The sequence below is a fragment of the Astatotilapia calliptera genome, chromosome 4 (assembly GCF_900246225.1).
Source record: "Astatotilapia calliptera chromosome 4, fAstCal1.2, whole genome shotgun sequence".
NCBI lineage: Eukaryota > Metazoa > Chordata > Actinopteri > Cichliformes > Cichlidae > Astatotilapia > Astatotilapia calliptera.
Genome location: NC_039305.1, coordinates 7157587 through 7178128, shown reverse-complemented (window position 1 = coordinate 7178128; position 20542 = coordinate 7157587). Strand labels below are relative to the sequence as shown.

Below are 20542 nucleotides of genomic sequence, written 5' to 3'. Positions count from 1 at the left end.
AACAAACTGCTAAAAACTGACAGAACGGGACAGAACAAATATGTAACACATGTTTGCATGTATAACTAAAACTAAGGGTAAACTTCCATTATTATAGTTAAAGCAGGATAATTTTAAAGAAAAACACAAAAAGTTATCTGCAGTATCACTGCTTCAGATTTTGAAGTGTACACATGTGGAATGACATCTTTCAAAGTGTTTCTGATGACTGTTATCTGATCATCTGTATTAACAATAAGGACCATATCACGGTTATAAAGCAGAGTTAATTTCAAGTATATACTGTCTGACATGCAAGTTAATTTAAAAAAATCACATCGTAGATCCTTTAATGTAGCAAACAGAAATACTGGAGAGTGATAAGGTAACATTAAATGCTTAATTATAGTGGAAAAGAAATGTGCAGCGGTAATAATCACAATAATAATAAAAATGATGATGATGATGATGAAGATAACAGATACCATAACTGTATTCCTGATGAGAAAGTGTGCTTATGTGATTACTTTTACCTCAATAAACTAAAGAAAATGCCTTTCACCTTCAATATACATTCATTTCCAGAATGAAACCTGGCAATTAATTTCACTTAAAACACTTCAAGCTATAAATAAATTATAGGGAAATAAATACAGGTACAATACTTTGACTGAGGTGAATATAAGTATGCCTCATTACTGAATCTCTTATGGGTTTGAAATTAAGACAAATCTGTCAGATCAGAGGCCCTAATATGCAAAGAGGTCATCAGTGTTGTGATTGTGTAACTGGAGAGTTGAAAGTAGAACTGATATAAAATTGCTTGAACGGTTCAGTGGAAATCCCGGGGAATTCTTTGTTTGAAGCCAGTTTTGCTTTCTGTTGGTTTTTACAGGCCGATAAGTTCTATGGTTTCTCAGAAAGGAAGGTACATAGTTTTACTTCTCTTTCCATATATAGACCGGACATACGCGTGTCACCGACTGCGTCATTATCCCACTCGTGCCGTCGGTGTGGCAGGACTTGTAGGTTGCCTTCAGGGACTATAGGTGAGCTCAGATTTTCGATATTTAAGGAGGTAAATAAATTGCATTTAATGTACGCTAATATCTCGTGATGACGAACGATGATTTATCTAGGATTTTTCGGTACTTATTCGGCTTTTACAAACATATTCTTCCTCAGTTTGGAGCACAAGTAGTTTTCTATAGACCTGATAAAGAGGTCACTACACAATGAACGGGGCAAAGAAAGCGATTTGGGAGACATTTAAAATATATTTAGAATATTTGGCCCAAATAAAAACAAAGCAAAACAATAAAATCTTAAATGCCTTAAATTACTTTATTACCCCAAAGTAAATAATCACATATACAAAGAATCAGAATCAGAAATATTATTAATCCCAAAGGAAATTATGGGCAAGGGCGGCTGCTATTTCTATATTTTTTCCACTTTGTTAAAATGAGGGTAGAATAAATAAAATTCTATATAGTAGAATATAGAAATGCCAGGGTATATTGTATTACAGCTAGGACAATATTTCTGTCCAGGGTGACAGGGTGCCCCATTTATTTGGTACAGCCCAGTATTTCACTAATATTCTCAATTATGGAGTCAGCGTCTCACAATTTAATTGGCTCTATATAATAGTGAACACCTCTCTCACACTCGTGCAACAAAAAGATATGTGCTGATCTGTGACAGCATCCCTACTAAAAACACAAGCAAGTAAATGTGTGAAAGTACAAAGACGACCACACATGACTCCAAAACAATCTCAGTCTTCCAGTGATGCTTTTAAGATGTTGGGAAAATCTCATCTGAGCAAAATCTTTAACTTACAATTATTTAAACAAAAAAAAAGGAAAGAAAAAACAGCCTACCCACTTGCATCTGTAACATAATCCACACCGTCCCACACAAACCCCAACTTACTTTGTGGATAATCTAGCCCTTGGCGAATCCCTCACCGGCCCACGTTTTGTATTCCCCACAGCACTGAACGCACCATCATTACTATCTACGCTGCTCGTGACTCACTCGGCAAAAGGTGCAGACTTTCTGAGGAGGAAGCGCCGCCCACAAATGGTATGCCGAGGCAGAAACTGATAATAGATCCCGCAGCAGAGTCAGTCTGACAGTCAGCTTCTAATCGATACTGAAGTCTGCTTCCTCTGGATTTCTTTTGTATTCATCGCTCATCTAGCACTCACACCTGTTGAACATGGGCTATCTGCTGTCTAAGATGATGGCTGTGTTCGGGGACAAAGGTACATGTGCTTTAATTCTTGTGTTCGTCTTGTTATGCCTGCATTGTTGCTGTTTAGATGAATTATAAAAGCCCGTCGGTGTGTATCGGGTAATATGTGATAATTGTGGTTTGATCACCTTACTAAAAACTGATTTCCTGACACAGTAAAGTTTCAGTCCTTTCTTATATACGACACTTAAACCAAGTGTTGGACGTGTTTTACTGCAAGAACAGTCTTTTGATAAGAGATGTGAATCTGTTCAGCACATCACCCTCATGTACTTGCCTTTTATCTTATCTGTGTGTACATTTATCCCTTGAGGCTGAATTTGCAGTGAGCATGCAACTTTAACATGTTTAACTTTCCTACAGAGCACAAAGTCATCATTGTGGGTTTGGATAATGCTGGGAAGACGACCATCCTCTATCAATTGTGAGTGATCTGACTGCTTTCTGAGTCTTTCAGCAGTTTTTTAAAATCTGTTCTCACAGTTTAATCTAATTCTAAATGCATCTTTTCCCTTTTTCAAATACATCTAGTCTGACAAAAGAAGCCGTCCACACATCACCAACTATTGGCAGCAACGTCGAACAGATCACCGTTCGGAAGACTCACTTTTTGGTTTGGGATATCGGAGGACAGGAGAGCCTGCGAGCTAGCTGGTACTCCTACTATGGCAACACAGAGGTATGGCTCACCTACACTCTTCAGATCCTTTCTATCTCTAAAAAACTTTTAAAACACAGTAAATCTTTCATTGAAGTGCATTGGAAGTGATATTAGCAGTTCCCAAAAATAAATCCAGAGAAAGTAAAAGCTTTTGAAGTGCTGGCTGCTAATGCACCTGCATCTGTTTTATGACTTTTCCTGTGATCCATTGTTTACAGGTACTGTATCTTTAATAGAGCATTGTAGACATGCTGTGCTCCCTCTTATGAATCAAGCGTCCCATAGATTGGGTCCTGATAAGAACGACCTTATAACAGGTTTAATAACTATTATTTCCCTTTCAGATCGTCATTCTGGTTGTGGACAGCACTGACCGGGAACGACTGACTGTAACCAAAGAAGAACTTCACCGAATGCTCGCACATGAGGTAGGATCTTTAAAACATAGCGTAGAGACTGACTTTATTAAAACATTTAGGGAAGTTACTTGGTCATAACTATATTAAAAGTGCCTTTTAACATATTTGAATACTGCTTACGGATGATAAACAGGTAGAGGAGGGTTGATCATACTTTGCTTTATTGTTTAAATATGAAGTGTTTTGCCTGTTTTCTTTGAGAGCTGCTTTGACGTACAATCACATTGTTGTTTTGTGAAGCTGCCCTCTTTTGGTGTTTGACGTTCCCTCCCGCTTTCAGACAGACACTGATTGCGTAATAGATGTGAAAGCAGATTACTCACCCATGACATACTGTGATGAGGAACTTTCTTCTTATAGTCAGCATGTCTGTGCGTTTCTATGTTCCGCTGAGGTTGCTGTTTGTTTTGAACAACATCACATGTTTCCAGTGGAACCTGAGTGCAGACACGGTATCGGTAACCCATTTTTAAATTCTTTTTAGGACCTACAGAATGCAGCCGTTCTTATCCTGGCCAACAAACAGGACATGAAGGGTTCCCTGACAGCGGCAGAGATCTCCCAGTTCCTCACGCTCGACTCCATCACAACACACTCCTGGCATGTTCAAGCTTGCTGCGCCCTGACAGGAGAGGGGTGAGTCTAACGCACCTCCAGCTCTCAGTATCATCGACTATTACTCACCCTTCACAAATATGTGACGTAGCTAACAGAAACATGCCTCTGCATACCACTGCTTCTGTTGAAATAATAGCCTTTGAAACACTTATCAAAATGCTTCTGATCTCTCCCTGCAGTCTACCTGCCAGTCTGGACTGGATGAAGTCGCGGGTTGTGGCAAACTAGAAGAAAACAATGGATTAAAAGTCCTGAAACTGAACCAGCCTCTCGGGCGCTGCAAAGGCCGCAGTGTCAGGATTATTTACAGTGTTTTGAGCCTGTGACCACAACATCTGTGACAGAAACTGCCTCACCACGTCTACAGTATGACTTACTGACAATGTGACATCCTGAAGAAACCTGCGTTGTGTGTACCTCAGCCTCGGAAACATGACAACAGACAAGCTTCAAAAACTGTTTGATTGTTTGATTATATTTTAGTAATCTGGAGGTTGTGCACTGAGGGAGAGAAAGTGTTAGTAATGTATTGACATAAGTGGCCTGTGTGTAAATGAGAACAATGTTTGGGCAAATTATCCTACCTCACCAGAAGTATCACGTTCCACTTTAACTGTCAAGAGTGACTAAAATGTTATTATTTTATTATTAGAAAGGAAAACAATAAGGCAGGTTGACAAAGGACAATGATTTATAACACTAAGTCATATATTTTCCTATTAGTATCTTAATTTTCTAGAACTGATCCAGTGATTCCACAGACGCTTTAAAACAAGACAATCCTAATTTCATTTTGACTTAGTTCTCATAAATGAAGATTTTTGTTCTTAGTTCACAAACTACTGATTCATCACAGTTTACCAGCAAACAGTAAGACTATAAAGAAAACAAACAAAAGAACATTATGCAGCTGCTGTGGTTTTCCTTCTCAGGATTTCTGCAATGTTGCAAAAGCCTACAAGCCTGCATCTGATGTTAAAATTTAATTTAACGCCAGCAAATGATTTTAGCTTCATTAAACCTGAATATTTATATTAATTTATTCTTTTTTTAATGCTCTTGGACTGTGTACTGTATATGACAGCGATTTCTTGAATGGGAGAAGGCGCTAGCTGCTATGAGTCATAATTTTGCAATGTACATACTGTATAGTTTGATTTTTTTTAAATAAATGTTATTATTGCTATGTGTGTGTTGTTATTTTAATAAGTGATGGGCAGCATGCTATTGAGGTTGTTAACGCTAGTTTACCTTTGGCTTCCTTTGTCTTTACCATCCTTGTCTCTGTCCCTCCAGCCCTCTGTATACCCTCCTTTACTACATTCACGAATCTTCTCTGTGGTCTTACTGTTTTCGTCCTGCTTGACAGCTTCGTATTGACACGCTTTGTTCTATATAACGTTTTTCTTGTTTATTAAACAATAGCGCCTAAACTACAACGTTACGATAGCACTAACACGACTTCAACAACAAACGTGGCGTTTTTCACTGGCAAAAGAGCAAAATTAGATTTTAGGGGGCATCCGGATTTGAACCGGAGACCTCTTGATCTGCAGTCAAATGCTCTACCACTGAGCTATACCCCCGCACGCTACGACGAGCGGCCCGCTCCTGCTTTAGATACAATAATAATAATTCTATGTTCTTGTTTTGGACATTCTGTTTTTCATAATCACTCGAAAATCTAAATTCGAGTTGATTTTGACGACAGCCGTGGTATTTAATCGCTAAATAATAGACGGTTTTCTGACCGCTAGAGGGAGAAATGAGTTTACATTTATGGCTGTCACTGTAACTGGACGGCGAGAATAAGAACACGCGTCACATTCGTGACAATAAGCACAAAGGGGGTAAGTTTGCATATTTATTTAGGCAAAAAGAAAAAGAAATTGAAAAAAAAAACAACGAAACTTACACACTTTCATCATCACGTGGTTTAACATCACACGGAAAGTTATTAAACATACAACAACAATCCTTCTAGATGCAAACATCATCAGCTGTTTTAACAATGACTCAGCATAAATGAAGAAAAAATTGATGTGCAGAAGTGACTTTTTTGTGAAGTGAAAACTGTGGTCACCTCAGCACTGTGTGACTATCACCACAGCTGAAGACTTTGTGATTTTTGAAGTACCCGTTGTGGCTGAGGAACAACCAGTGTAAGTCTTAAGTCACACATGTTTACCTACCACAGAGTTTGGGATTTTTTTCTTTAGACATGAAGCCACAATTTTTCTGTCCTTTTTAAAATTTCAACAGTCATGCTGACAGGAGCAATCAAGTAGGAATGTTTTTCAAGTCCACATTCGATTGCCAAATAACATTTTTCTTAGACTTTTATTCTGATATACCACCTTCAAGTTACTGAAATACACACATGAGCAGGACAAATATATAGGATAAGGTTGACTTTTTGTCCCCTTACTCTTTGATTTGTTGGACCTCAGCGAAGCCCTCGATACAGCTGATCATGGGACCTTGTGTTGTGGTAGCTGGTATTTAACATATACTAAACTGGTTCACTGTGATAGTGTCATACTATCACAAGTAGCTGAGTAAATTTTTGATCAATCTTTGATTTTTGAAGTTCACATCAAGTCTCTGACCTGCTCTTTTTTAATTTTTCCATTTAAGAAACATGGCTAAACTCCTAAAAAGTTGTTCTCAAAAAATGGACTCGACTGTTCATCTCTTGCTTGGAATGTTGTGATGTCCTGTTTTTTGTGGTTGTGTCCTAATTTTGACTTTCCACAAGTTAGTTTTATTGATGCTGCTGTCAAGAACTTTGAGATTTTTTATCTTGAAAAGCATTATATAAATAAATGTTACTTTTAAACTTAAATCAATAGGCTAAAATAAACACAGATATACTACTAAAAACATATCAGGCCAAACTAAAAATTCCAAAAGGTCACAGGAAATACCTAGAAACATGAAAAGTACCATCAGGACAGAAAACAAGGACTCGAGAAAAGGAACTGAAATAGATAGGCAACTGAAAAGAGGAAATGGGAGCGCAGACAAAGGCAGCAATCAGAGGGTTTCCAATAACTGACGACAGCAAAATACCATTATGCCTTCGTGAACTTTCCCAGTCCATGTTAATAAAAGTAGAATATTTTATTTATCAAGAAACAATGTGTGATTTAAATGTTCTTTTATGTTTTGGAACAGTGCATACAGTATATATACCAAAAACTATACTAATAATTCAACACAGGTGATACTAATGAAAGCAAATGCAAAGCAAGGAGAACTGACAAAGAAAGCTGTAAGTGACCAGAACAAAAATCCACACGCAAGTGACACAAGCAAATTTAACTGAAGCATTTTGCTACAGCTACTTGAATTACAGCACATAAATAAACCCTTTGATGAACGTTATAGCCTAGGCTGGATCAGGTGACCCTGAGCTATCCAGTCATGCATCTTTATCCTCAGGCTGCTGTGAGACTCTCCGTGATGCACATACCTTTTCACTCCCAATACTTTTATTTTGCACTGCTGCAGTCATCAACTTTTGTAGTTGTCCTGTTTGTTATTCCTGGTTTCTCTCTGCTCTTCGTTTCTCTCATCTCTGTCAATTCACCCCTAACCCGTGCCTGGTTCTGCCAGAGATTTCTTCCTGTTAAAAGGGAGTTCTTCCTTCTCATTGTTGCCAAGTGCTTGCTCATAGGAAATTCTGTAATTGTTAAGATTTTCCCTCTATTATTATTAATAATAATGCTATTTTTAGTATTATTATTAATGAAACCGTTGCTGTGATTTGGCACTACACAAATGAAATTGAATTGAATCTTGCACACTTATTTTCTTTTTTCCAAGGTGATATGTCAAAATGTCTTTTATGAAACATACCCATTGAGCTTGGAAGGTTCCTGTCTGAGGCTTCACTTTAGCTTTAACTAAAAGTCAGAAAATAAAAACAATAGCAATATTTTTAAAATGCATATGGGTATGTCAGCATTGTTTAAAGAGAGCCTATGAACCCAAATGATCCTAAGGGATGTTTAGCAGGCAGCAGTTCCTCTTTGCACGTAATTGCAGTAAGTTTCAAATAACAGGATACCCCTTGTGAATGCAGTAGGTTTTTAACCATTGTGAATATTATGGACACCAACATTTTAATAGAGGAAAATTTGGAAGATGCATATTATCCGTTTATTTACTGTCCTCACATTGTCACTGTGTGAAAACTGCCACCTGCTGCTGTCATGCTGTATACTGTGTTTACAATCGGGATTATGAGACATGGTACTGATTATCTCTCCAGCTGTGAATCTAATAAACTCTCAGCTGTCATTTTCCCTGCCAAAGATTCATGTTTGCTCGCATAGCAGATAGAGATAATTAAATAGAGAGGTGGTGGAGTGAACCGCATTACTTGCAAACTTTGCTTTTTGCCAGTTTGCATGTCATCTAAAGCAGGCCTTTTACAAAACTGCTGGAAATTAAATTCCTACAAAGAAAGTTTTGTGTGCCATGTAGGCTACGAAAGGTTAATGACAATGTTTAGGTTTTAGGTCTGGCCTTGTTAGCATCATGATCGCCACGTCTAATCTAAGATGTCAGATTTCTGACCGTCCTCACAGCCCGTTTGGACAGAGGGAGGCGCCATTCTGCTGCTGCCATTGTTGGTCTTACTTTTATTATTTCTCTGAATGATGCTGTGATTCCAGAGAACTTCACTGACGAATGAGCAGAGTTGCTGTGTGGTTAATATAAACAGAAAGGAGGCAAACTCAAGGTCCAGACCTTTTGTGGACCCCAGCGAGCTGATCTCTGTGTCTTTGCAATCACCATGGCAGCAGGGGAACAACGTTGAGGAGGAGAGAAGGGGTGTAGTTACAAACAGGGTGGTGTGCGCCGGCAGTGAGACCGAGAGTGGAGAAAGAGGAGAAAAGAGGAGCAGAGACGAGGCTGTCATTTTTGCTTTTGTCTTTTTCAGGTCAAACATGTGTCTGAGGTTGGTGATGCTATTTCTCTGTCTCTCCCAAACACAGCTTGCTGAAGTTTGGGTTCAGCAGCAGACAGGTGAGCTCGGTGTCTTTTTCATGCATCATCATTAATGCTTTTGTTTATTTTGCCTGATTTTGTCGCAAAGATGCTTAAGCCTGCAGGTGATTTTTCTCTGGCAGCTTCTCCAAATATATGTTTTTAATCATTTGCTGTATGCTTTGAAGCCAGTGCACTGGTATTTATGATTAGCAATAACAGTTGTTTTCTCATTTACTCAAAAGCTAAGCAAACATTTGCAATTTTTATTTACAGAATGTGTGTTTTTAACATTTTCATCCTGATGTTGCACATGCGACTCTGCGTGTTAATTTAATTTGCTCTAAGCCACAGAACTTCAGTAGGAATCTTTATGGAGCAGCAAATGGGTATACCATGCCCTTTTCATTTTACACACAACAAGTGAATGAACTAGTTTACAATAAAGGGCACAATAAAAATACCCTCTTCCACAAGCATGCGACAGAGTCTAAACAGCAACCCACAAACAGCCCGTCTCAGATTAAAATTAGATTTAGACTTGTTTTTCTTCTTGCATCCCTGCAAGTTTGGCACAACTTTTTACGAGCCTGCTGCATGGACGACGTGAGTCTATCGCTTGCATTTCCATCGCGAGATATACAAATATGTCGAGTAGTGGTTGGGAAACATGTTAGCTGATTTGGGAGTCTGAATCTCTGGAAACTCCCTTCTTGCATCCCAGCTCATCCTTTCAGCGATTCCTGAGCTAAAACAGCTGTCTGAGAAAGAGACATGATATAAACTGAAAATTGGTCATACTTTTTCTTCCTCGGGATAGAGCTCATCAGAAAGCTTATTTCATTAAAACAGCGGAAAGTTTGAGAGTTCTTCTGCATCATAGTGTTGCGAAGGAGGGACTCCGTGTTCTTGCAACATTAGGGGTCAACTGTCTCTGTTGATCTAGCATAATCCTCCTTTCCTTTTCTTAATAGTTCTTATCTGCACTGCCACTCAACATTATATACAGTTCAACCTTTTTAAAAAAATCACTCTGGCCCGAAAGCCATCAACATCATCTGAACCAGACTGTAAAAACACAGAGTCCTGAGGTGAAATGAATCGTGCACCCAGAAATGACCTCAGTGTTTGGCCTCTCATCATTTGTCCTGCTGAGAAGTTTGCTTAACAAATAGCCTGAAGTTAATCCAGGCATTTTGGAGCAAAGTATAAAAAAAATATTACAAGAAAGAGAAACAAAGTGACAGATTGTTTTCTAAGACTGAGCCACAGATAGGATGTTATTGTCTGCGGGCCCTTATTTTATAAAAGTCATGTGTAATGTCACTGGCGATAGCAAAACACGGATGTGTTTTAGGAAAGTGGCAGGAACAAAAACAGCCATCTGCCAACAGCTGAGCAACTTTGAATTATGTAGTTATTTGGAGAAGGCTTTGTATATGAAATAGCTGCGGTCTGAGCTTTGTCTTCTTAATTCATTTCTCTTATCTGAAAATGAAAAGCAGAAATGTTTTCGTGTCTTGAACGCAGAGATTTTGTTTCTCCATAGCAGAAGAAAAGTGAGGTAATCAGTACATTTGTTTTCTTAACAAAGACTTGTCTCTTGTCTTTAAAGGCTCAACATGAAATTTGTTGCACCCTCTTGGGGTTATCGTTTGACATGTTTTATATTCTGGGTGTTATTTTTAAAGGATGTTCCTCTAAAATCATTAAACTATTGCAACAGCATGCCAGCACATGAGAGCGAGTCCACTTATCAGCTATCTCATTAGAACTGGGAGACTTCAAGTTTAATATGTGCTTTCTATTGAAACTGCACTTCTACAATTCAGACACGCTCTTTGAAATGAACCAGGGGACGTTTGGTGCTTCATGCCAAATCCTTCAGCCTCTGCACAGGAAGGGTGTGTCCTCTCAGACCACTCTGAGCTGACCACTTGCAGAAAAAGGCAGCTAAATGTTGTGGTTTGGTAGCTCCTAAAAGAGTGGGCAGAGATCATTTTTCATTCCAAAACATCTGCCTATTTAGTGCAGGGGGGGAAAGGTTTCTCTTTTACCTCATGAGGCTTTTATTTGGTTATCCTTTATCTTATTCTTTTAAACTTTAACCCAGCAAACAAACCTTTTTTAAAATAATCAAGTTAGACCAAACTCCATCTATATACGTGACCCGTTGTGGCTTTCTTCTTTATTATCTCTTTATCCAAACTCTGTGCAAATGTTAATTTTCTCAGGTATTACCTTCTAACCAGGGAATCACCCGAAACTGCACAAAGCCAGAAAGACGCACTAAACAAATCTCGATGCACAGTCACTACTCAATCCTCTCTCTGTTGCACCTCCTTTCTTGTGTGGGTCTTTTTGTGAAGTAATAACATTTATATGCTAGGTTTCCATTCATTTTCTAAAATGTTTGGCCATATGTTTAAACATTTTAATGAAAGGCTCAAAATTTTTAGAATCAGCCTAACCTTAGTCTAAACAGTTTTTATAGCTATATCTTGCAATTCCAAAGACAATTCCAGTGTTACAAATTAGTTCAAGTGAATCTTGAAATTAAATCTCAAAGCATGACTGAAAAGGGGGGTTTCTATTTTCTTCCACTGCACAATCTTCTATTCCAAGAAATGTTGTTAGACACCAAGCAGACTGGACTGCATTATGCAGTTTCAGCTCACTTGCAGAGTCTGACTCAAATCTCACTGCTTTGTCTGCCAGTAAATTCAATAAAATGCCTAGTGGGGGTCATGATGACCCAAGTAGATATCATAGCTTCATATTCAGTACATGCACTCCTCCCAGCTTTTGTTATACTAGAATATGTCCATCTGCTGCACTGCAGACATCCTTTGTGCTCTTACCTCATAGATGCCACTACAGGGTGGATCTGGTGCTCAGCGATCACACGTCTAGGCATAATATACAAGCTGCCACGAACACATTGACGCAGCACTTAATTGATTGAAAGGGTGGAGAGTAGCATAAATACAATGTTCCCTATGAGGTCAAAACATTTGAGCTGCCACTTTAGAAACTTTTTAAATGACACAGTGTAGCTTTGGTGACTGTGGAAGACATCAGCATTATAACTGTGAATGCAGAGCGATGTTTAAAGCAGGCCTCGCCAGTGTCCCACACAGTCTGAACTCTGGGGGTTTGGCACAAGACAAAGCTGAGGGACCAGCAGGCCTGAGCTCTCCTCCCACACTCAAGACAGAAACGCAGGCATCAAACCAACATCAACTGACATTTCGCTGGCAAGAGAGGAGCTCCACTGGGTACTGGCACCCATTGAAACTCGGTTACGGAATTATGGCCAAATTGAAAATGTCTGAGTCAATATATAAATGTTGCTTTCCTGATTATTGTCTGACTTTTCTTTGCTGAGGCTTCTTTATGGAAAACTGCAGCAAGAAAGGATTCAGATCTACTCTGTTAATTTTCTCATTAACACAAGCTGGGGTGGGAGGTGTCTGCATGCAAAGGAGCCCTCCCATTGTCCTCAATTAGACTTGACAACATGAGCACAACAAGAGTTAAACAACACACACGGTGTTTTACACTGAACAGATTGAGTTCACTCTTCAGCTACATACACCCTTTCTGAGCTTTTGAAAACAGTAAAATCGGTACTAAAATTTCCAGGTAAATTACAATACACAGCTGTGATGTTAGGCTGCATTACGCTATATTCAACTCAGGTGTGCAAGACTGAGTCACTGCAACAGGTGGCTTTAGCTTGCTTTTAAAACATGACTATCATTCTTTTCCATACCAACGCACTAGCAGTTTCTATTTTGATAACTAATACAAAAGAGTGTAGGCTGCAGGTGGCTAGCCTGACTTAAGCTGAAACTAGTTTCTACTGCTGCAAAGAAATAAATGCATAGTATTGTCCCAGCTTCAATTCAATTAACGATGAAGCTGCAACATTTCAGCAGTGTTAACGTTTAAGATCTTCTCTGTCGCGTTAGCTCATGGATGAGTTAGCAGTACTTGCTAGGATTAGCGTGACCTGGAGAGCAAGCAGGTCCATATTACCTAAGTAACAACCTAAATTATGGCGTTTGAATGTTAGTTTACGGAGTGTTTGAGCGTAGGTTTCCCAGCCGGACCACTGCAGGTCCGGCAAGTTACCTTGCTCATTTTTAATCTGCTCAATTGCGAAGACTCCCTGCAAGAAGTCACCGGAGCAACAGAGACGAACTCTTCGCGGCAGCCGGGCTGACCACGGCAATACATTAACGGTGATTCTGAAAGGAAACTGAGCTTGACGGGGTGATTAAGTTGGCTTTTTTTATATAATCCGAGACCTTTCCAACGCTACTTGAAAAAAATCCCCTGTAGTTTGCTGAAAGCCCAAAACAGCAAACGTTACGTACAGGCGACGACCCTCATTTAGGGTTAGATGAGACACCCCGTAAAGAAGTGGCACTGCCGGGGGATTATATAGGCTGCTGCGTGACGTCATCGTCGTGTCCCGTAATCTAGGTAAAAATCCCGCAATCAACTGTCGTAAATAGGGCAATGACTGTAGACAGATGAATGTATCTTACCAGGTTTAATTTTTCAAGGCAGGAAAACTGGCAAAAAAAAAAAAAAAACATATTGCACGAAAGGGTTTGCCCTTGATGTTATCCCCTAACTAAACAATGCAAGCTGATTCAAACCAGAATTGATTGACAAATGCCAGCAGGAAAACATTTAAATCACTTTATTTTGAGAAACTTGCTAGTCCACAACTGAAATTCATTAGATGGCACCTACAAAACACCAAAGGCAAGGTTAACAGTTAGGAGACCACTCTAGGATGCTGAAAACGTAGCAGTGTATTTTGACTAGGCCATAAAAGGAAAATATTAAGACAGAGGAACTTAAATATAGGCCTAGAAATAATTTTGAGAACTTAGTAACATCTGTTAAGCATGATAGAAACACATGATTGATTGGGGGTCCTTTGGTAGCAAAGTGAACTATCTGAACTGCATAATGAAGCCAGTTTCCTCCTACAACAGGTCAATGGCAGCTGCAAACTATGCAAGGACTATTTAGAGACATTTTTAAATTTAATTGTATTTATTTATTTTTGCCATTATCTTTGAACTGATTCTTTAGAGCTGAGAGGAGACATTGTTCATTGTGTTGCTTCATGTGTAGACCTGCACTGGTTCCAGACGTTGTGCAAGGACAAAGATGTCCACAGGTTTACATCCAACTCTCAGTATAAACATACCAGCAGACATGCATTTTCCACACTCCATAAGAAATTACAGGATGGTGTTAAAATAAACACCTAAAATTAACCAGGAATTTGTGGCTTGAAAGAAAGACAAGTTGTCAATTAAAACACCCAGAATTTTAAAACAAGTCCTACCTACCCCAGTTTGCTTACTACAGTATGGTTTTCTTTGTTTATAGGGTATGACAGTTCTTTCCGAGCGTCAGTAAATATTATTTGTATCCTATTTATTTTCATTCAACAAGGGCATTTAACTGACAAGGCTACAGCTGATACCGGCTTGGCTGACTGACTGAGCACTAAGCATGACCATAACACCTTCAGTCTGAATAAAAATGAAGTGTTTCATGTGCATTTTATTTTTGAAGGCAGTGAAATGAAACCAGCAGGTTTATAATCTGAAATGCATCCTGACTAGGGCAGCACTGTAAAATCATATGCATTATTTTGGACAGATGATTGGTACAGTGTGGTCCCACAGCACCACGAAGAGTCTAATGGAGGTGACAGCAATGCTTATAGAACACTGAGGTCATCTTCGGGCCACACTAGAGTAAGCAGGGCAGTTCTGGGTGGAGGACTAAGCATCACTACCCTCCCAGACAATATGACACGTGTAGTGGTAAGTTATACACCACAGTGTTCCTTATTACTGTAATGGTTTGTGGCGTTTAATATGTTCTTGGCTCTTACCTGGTTGTATTTGTTTTACTTGGAGTTAAACACTGCCCTCTTTTGGAAAGAAGCATTTACTCTTCTCTGCTTACGCGGAGAAGCTGTGCCCAACACCTGAAATTTATTATTTAACCGTGTTCTCTGGGAACTTTTAATCCTTTTGCAGCATACTCTGTCAACACACATCATGCTTTTAAAGCTCTAATCTCTTCTGTTTTCTGCATGGAAGGAGGATTCTGGCAAATATTACACATGGCGCATCTTTGGTCCAGAGGACCAACGTACTGAGAACCTGTGGATAGACATGAATGATGTCCGGCATGGTCAAGTCAGAGTCCATGGCATTCTGTCAAATTCATACAAACAGGCTGTGGTGAGTCTCACACACAGACATAAGTGAACCGTCTTACTTTCGGTTTCTTTCTTAACCCATAAAAACCATATTAATGAAGTAAAATTTTACAGAGTTAAAAATTAAAATGATTTGAACCCTTGAATAGAATTTCTCCTGGTTTGTAGACTAAGTGGCTCACTACAACATTTCTTTACACCTGGTCTACAAAGTTGGTATTTGTGCATGGGGGTATAGCTCAGTGGTAGAGCATTTGACTGCAGATCAAGAGGTCCCCAGTTCAAATCTGGGTGCCCCCTACATATATATGCACTGCTTACTTTGTTAAGCTGAACTGCTTCTTTACTTCCATGTTCAAGACAACCTGCTGGAAGCAAATGGGTGACAGAAACAATACAATTCATGGGAGCTCTCCAAAATTGGGCAATAGAACATTTGAAAAAAATTGCCTTTTTGTACTCCAACATTTGAATGGTATGATCAGGATTTGGCATTAACAACATCAAGGCATGAATCCTTTCTGCCTCACCACTGCCAATATTCAGGCTGGTGGTGGTGTAATGGTGTGGGCGAAATTTTCTTGGCACACCTTGGGCCCCTTACTACCAACCCCAACTGAGCATTATTTACATGAGTCACCTTGCATATTGTTGCTGACCATGTCTATCTCTTTTTGATCGCAGTGCACCCTTTTCAAATGGCTGCTTCCAGCAGGATAACATGCCACAACATAGCTCAGATCACCTCAACCCTGTTTCTTGAACACAACAGCGAGTACCTCTGCAATCAACAGATTTAAATCCAATAGAATACCTTTGAGATCCAATAAATTTGCAGCAACTGTGTCCTTTAATGACAATATGGTCCTTAATCTATGAGGACTGTTTCCAGCATCTTGTTGAAATTGTGCCACAAAGAATTAAAGCAGGCAAAGTGCTGAATCCAGGCAAAGCATTCATCACAGCACTAGCAAGCTGTACCTAACAAATTGGCCAGCAAGTGTCGCTTGCTCCACATTTTTACTGTATTTTTTCACCATATTTCTTTTAAAACTGACAGTTTTGATTCATCATCCAGCTGAAGTATAAAAAGAATATGTTCCTGCAACCTGGCAAATACTTAATAATTCTACATTAATTAGAAATACCTGAAAATTTCCTTTAACATTTGATATGAGACCAAGCCAAGATGAAGTTCCCTTGTAAATATGTGGTTGCATGGAAGCTGAGGCACATTAACATATTGGTAAATGTGAGGAGCTGCAAAACTGAGATATATTAATACACTTTAAATATAGAAAGGTGAAAACTACAAAGAGTGAAGACTGATGGTAAATGGTAAATGGTCTGTATTTGTATAGCGCTTTACTAGTCCCTAAGGACCCCAAAGCGCTTTACACATTCAGTCATCCACCCATTCACACACACATTCACACACTGGTGGACTGATGGAAAATTTTTATACTTGGTTACAGCAGGAGCATGTTCCCGCTCTTGATCCTAATAATAATAATAATAATGTGAGTTTTAGGCATGAATTATAGTGTTTTGGATGTTAGTTATTTAGAAGAATATCTGCTTTGGAAAGTTAACACCCAGCCAGTTCAACTGTCTGTACTTACAAAGCCAAGTTGTTGCTATAATTCAGTTAGTACACTGAAAAACAATTACATCAGACAGCATGCTGGGAAAATGTTAATCACAGACAGGCTGCTTCCAGTCACATGTCCAGATCCTGTACACCCAATGTGTTGTGATAAGACCAGTTGCTAAACTCACATGTAGGGGGTATAGCTCAGTGGTAGAGCATTTGACTGCAGATCGAGAGGTCCCTGGTTCAAATCCGGGTGCCCCCTTATTTAGATTTTGGTCATGACAAACTGATGTAGTTCTTGTAAGATAACATACAGGATTTTCGTCACATTAGAAATACAGCTGGTTGTAAAATTGAGTATTGTGCTCATTTACAGTTACATGTTTTTATTATTGTACTCTATCAGAGAAGCTCAGCATGTTGCCCAGTTCAGAATGCTGCATATTTATCTTATATGATCTTTCATGTAGCCGTGCAGCTCCTTTCCCATAAAGCCACTCTCCTTTTAGGCCATCATTTCTTCTGATTAGCGGCCCCTCACGTACAGCAAGTGGGTGTTGCTTCTGTGCTCATAGCTAGAGCTGTGTGCCTGAGATGACCATATTAAATATATTCCTTTGTTCTTTCTCATTCAGAGGAAGAAAAGTAGAAAAGACTGTGTGAAACAGAGCAGTCTGAAAGTCTTTTTAAAAAACAAAGTAGAACAAATCTTTTTACTGAGAGATTTGTCCAAAACAAAGGTTTTCCCAGAGATTTTGAAGCTTCTTTGTACCATATAAGGAGCAGCTGGGGTGCTTTTAACTGCAGAATAACAAATCAAAACATGACAACAAAGAAATTTCTTCAATCTGTTTTTTTTTTTGATGACAGATAAATCATTTTTTTTAATCTCTTCTTTTGTCTGTGTCTGTTTGAATCTTCTCTTTTTGCAGCGAGTAGCCCTGTCCTTTGACTTTCCTTTTTATGGACATTACCTGAGGCAGATTACCATAGCAACCGGAGGTACGTTTTGATTTTCTAACAGATGTTCAAGTGACCTTCTGCAGTGCAGTAAGTTGTACACAAGTCTTACATATTTTTCCTTCTGGCCTTTTTCCAGGGTTTATCTTCACAGGGGACATTACTCACCGTATGCTGACTACAACACAGTACATCGCCCCTTTAATGGCTAATTTCGACCCCAGCTACTCCAAAGAATCCACTGTGCAATACCTTGATAATGGTATAATACCATCTGACATTTGAACATGTCCTTGAGTATGAGATTGTCTGATCTTTCTGTTTGATTTCTATTTGGCTTTCATTATCTTCAGGTGAGGTCTTTGTGGTCCAGTGGGAGCATGTCAGAATCCCCGGCAAAGAGTCAGTAGGAGGTTTTACCTTTCAAGTTGCTCTTTACAAAACAGGAACCATCACTTTCAGCTACAGAGACGTGAGGAACATTTCTGCTCTTTGCTCTTACTGGCATTCTCAGATCAGGTCACTTGATCTTATTTTTGCAAGTATTAAGTGAAACTTCTTTGTGTTTACCAGATACCTCTGTCGGTAGACGTGATCAGTTCAGCTGAGCACCCAGTGAAAGCTGGGTTATCTGATGCCTTCATGGTCATGTCGCCGTCTTCTCAGTCAGCAGGTCAGCAATAATTGTGCACTACAATAAAGTGCTACCATAAAAAAACACATATAAATCATAATATTTCCATTTCAGATCTCCCACGGCAAATGATCTATGAGTACCATCGAGTTGAGATAGACGTTACAAAGATTACCAACTACTCTGCTGTTGAGTTCACTCCTTTGCCTAGTAAGTGAATATCTAAATCTCCAGAGATTTCTTTCCACAGTCAAAGATTTAAAAATCAGCAGTGTTTTCCTTTTCTTTCCCTGTGCAGCCTGCCTTCTGCATGACAGCTGTGAGCTCTGCCTCTCAGCCAGCCAAACCTCTGGTTGTAGTTGGTGTCACGTACTGCAGAGGTGAGTGGGGAATTCTGCAAACCGACAGTGTTAGAAAAACAATCATTTTAATGTCTCCTGTTTTAGATGCTCAGACGGCATGGACAGACACAGACAAGAATGGCTGGATTATGCTTGTGCAGAAGAGGTATAGTTGGACTAAATATCAGTTTATTGTATTGTATTGTCCACGTTTCAACATGTGTTTATCATTAAGCACTGTCAACTGTATTGGCAGAGCCAAGGCGCAACATGTGAGGATTACTCCAGGAATGACAACTCCACTGGGGCCTCCATCACGCCAGAGATCGAGGACATTACCTTTCTGACTCCACGACAAAAGGGCTGTGACAGTGACGGTGAGAATATGGAACTAAACTCTGTGTGTTTGCTCAGTAAAAACAACAAACAGAATCTACAATGGAATAAGTATTTAAACTTTTACTTTCAGATGAATCTAAACATCAAGTTTTCAAGACTGGTAGTGGTGAGTACCACTTGTAGAAACTGGTAAGATTAGGTTTGGGAATGAATTCTTAAGAATTTGTCTTAGTTCCAGATGTAAAAACTGATTCTTCAACCAAGAGCGTTGGGTTTGCTAACACTGGCTTGATCGCTGGCTTAGCATCTGCCCTGGTGCTGCTCTTGGCCCTGATACTGGTATCTCTTTACATCAGCTACCATCCTTCTGCTGTATCACCACTTTACCTCATTCAGGTGAGTTCAAAACATATCCTATACATGTTCAGTCTGAGTCAAGCTGATGTTCATATTCTAAACAATGATAATAATATGAGTATTATTATTACTTGATGCATTTCAGCGACGCAAGAGCTACTGGCCCTCCTTGAAGTTTCAAAAGCAAGAGTCTGGTTACACGGAAGTGGAAGGAGGTGGTCATGAAAAAGACAGCATTGTTGAAGCCGGGCCATGTTAAATCCATGTGAAGGGAATTATGGATCATGCATGTTGTGCAAATAACTACATTGGAAATTGAGTTCCAAATAAAGGATTAAAAGTCTTTTTTAAAAACATACCTTAAAGGGATGGTGCTGTTGTTGAACATTATTTAGAAATGCAAGGTTTTCATAGTCCCTCCACTGCATTACACTGTAAAATGCATGCCATTAAGCTGACATACATAAACTTTGCAGTTTTTTCATCAGATAAGCAAAGATATGAGAAAGTGAGCTTCACTTTCAGTTCCTGCTGCTCTTGATTGCGATTGTGATGCTTTTGAGTTCCACTTTTTTGTCTTGCTCAAATCAACCCTATCATTTCCTGAACAGTACTCCCGCTTGAAATGCATGCTTTGTTGGGGGGGGTGTAACTAAAGATTCTGCATTTTTCTTCTATGCTGTACATAAAATAAGTGTAAACAAATAGTCTAATGTTGCAGCTGGCTACACACATTAAATAATGTAGGCCGATACGCAGATACAGTGCAACTCTTTTGTCAGCAGATGTCACTCTAAACAAAAGGATCACATGAGCAGTGAAGTAGGGTATGTAGTGCAGTGAACGTGGCAGATGTGTAAAATTTGATGTGAGAAAACTGGACTGGTGAAGCACAAAAAAAGAAAAGGGAAAAAACCCTATAAAGATGATCGCACAAGTTTTCTATGCGAGCACAGATGGCGCAAATACGGTTAAGTTTGATATGCAAATGCACAGGCGGCGATTGGACCTTCATACTGTTACAGAAAACTGAAATAATGTTGCTTCATTTCCAAGTAAAACAGTGCTATAGTCCCAGTTAAATATATAAATGTACGAATGTTCTCGTTCCTTA

The 20542-nt window shown here is 39.2% G+C and overlaps 2 protein-coding genes and 3 non-coding genes across 6 annotated transcripts; 4 read left to right on the top strand and 1 right to left on the bottom strand.

Moving 5' to 3' along the window:
- Positions 1–2022: 2022 nt before the first annotated feature.
- On the top strand, positions 2023–5126 carry arl5c (ADP-ribosylation factor-like 5C). The gene is made up of 6 exons (XM_026164308.1): positions 2023–2252; positions 2606–2666; positions 2774–2921; positions 3248–3331; positions 3807–3958; positions 4120–5126. The coding sequence occupies exons 1-6, from the start codon at positions 2207–2209 to the stop codon at positions 4166–4168; spliced, it is 540 nt and encodes a 179-aa protein (XP_026020093.1). The 5' UTR covers positions 2023–2206; the 3' UTR covers positions 4169–5126.
- Positions 5127–5454: 328 nt separating this feature from the next.
- trnac-gca (transfer RNA cysteine (anticodon GCA)) lies at positions 5455–5526 on the bottom strand. Its single transcript has one exon. It is a non-coding gene; the product is annotated as a tRNA-Cys (tRNA).
- Positions 5527–5730: 204 nt separating this feature from the next.
- Positions 5731–19793, top strand: LOC113020380 (plexin domain-containing protein 1-like). 2 transcript variants are annotated; one of them, XM_026164298.1, is made up of 15 exons: positions 5731–5790; positions 8892–8977; positions 14633–14799; positions 15082–15225; positions 17730–17799; positions 17897–18019; positions 18111–18229; positions 18331–18430; positions 18506–18601; positions 18690–18771; positions 18838–18898; positions 18989–19109; positions 19202–19237; positions 19304–19467; positions 19574–19793. In XM_026164298.1, exons 2-15 carry the CDS (start codon positions 8899–8901, stop codon positions 19685–19687), a joined length of 1476 nt encoding a protein of 491 aa, XP_026020083.1. In that variant the 5' UTR covers positions 5731–5790; positions 8892–8898; the 3' UTR covers positions 19688–19793. The 2 variants fall into 2 exon arrangements, with proteins under 2 accessions (XP_026020083.1, XP_026020084.1); XM_026164299.1 differs by lacking the exon at positions 5731–5790 and adding an exon at positions 6057–6102.
- trnac-gca (transfer RNA cysteine (anticodon GCA)) lies at positions 15432–15503 on the top strand. The gene has a single exon. It is a non-coding gene; the product is annotated as a tRNA-Cys (tRNA).
- trnac-gca (transfer RNA cysteine (anticodon GCA)) lies at positions 16988–17059 on the top strand. The gene has a single exon. It is a non-coding gene; the product is annotated as a tRNA-Cys (tRNA).
- Positions 19794–20542: the final 749 nt, after the last annotated feature.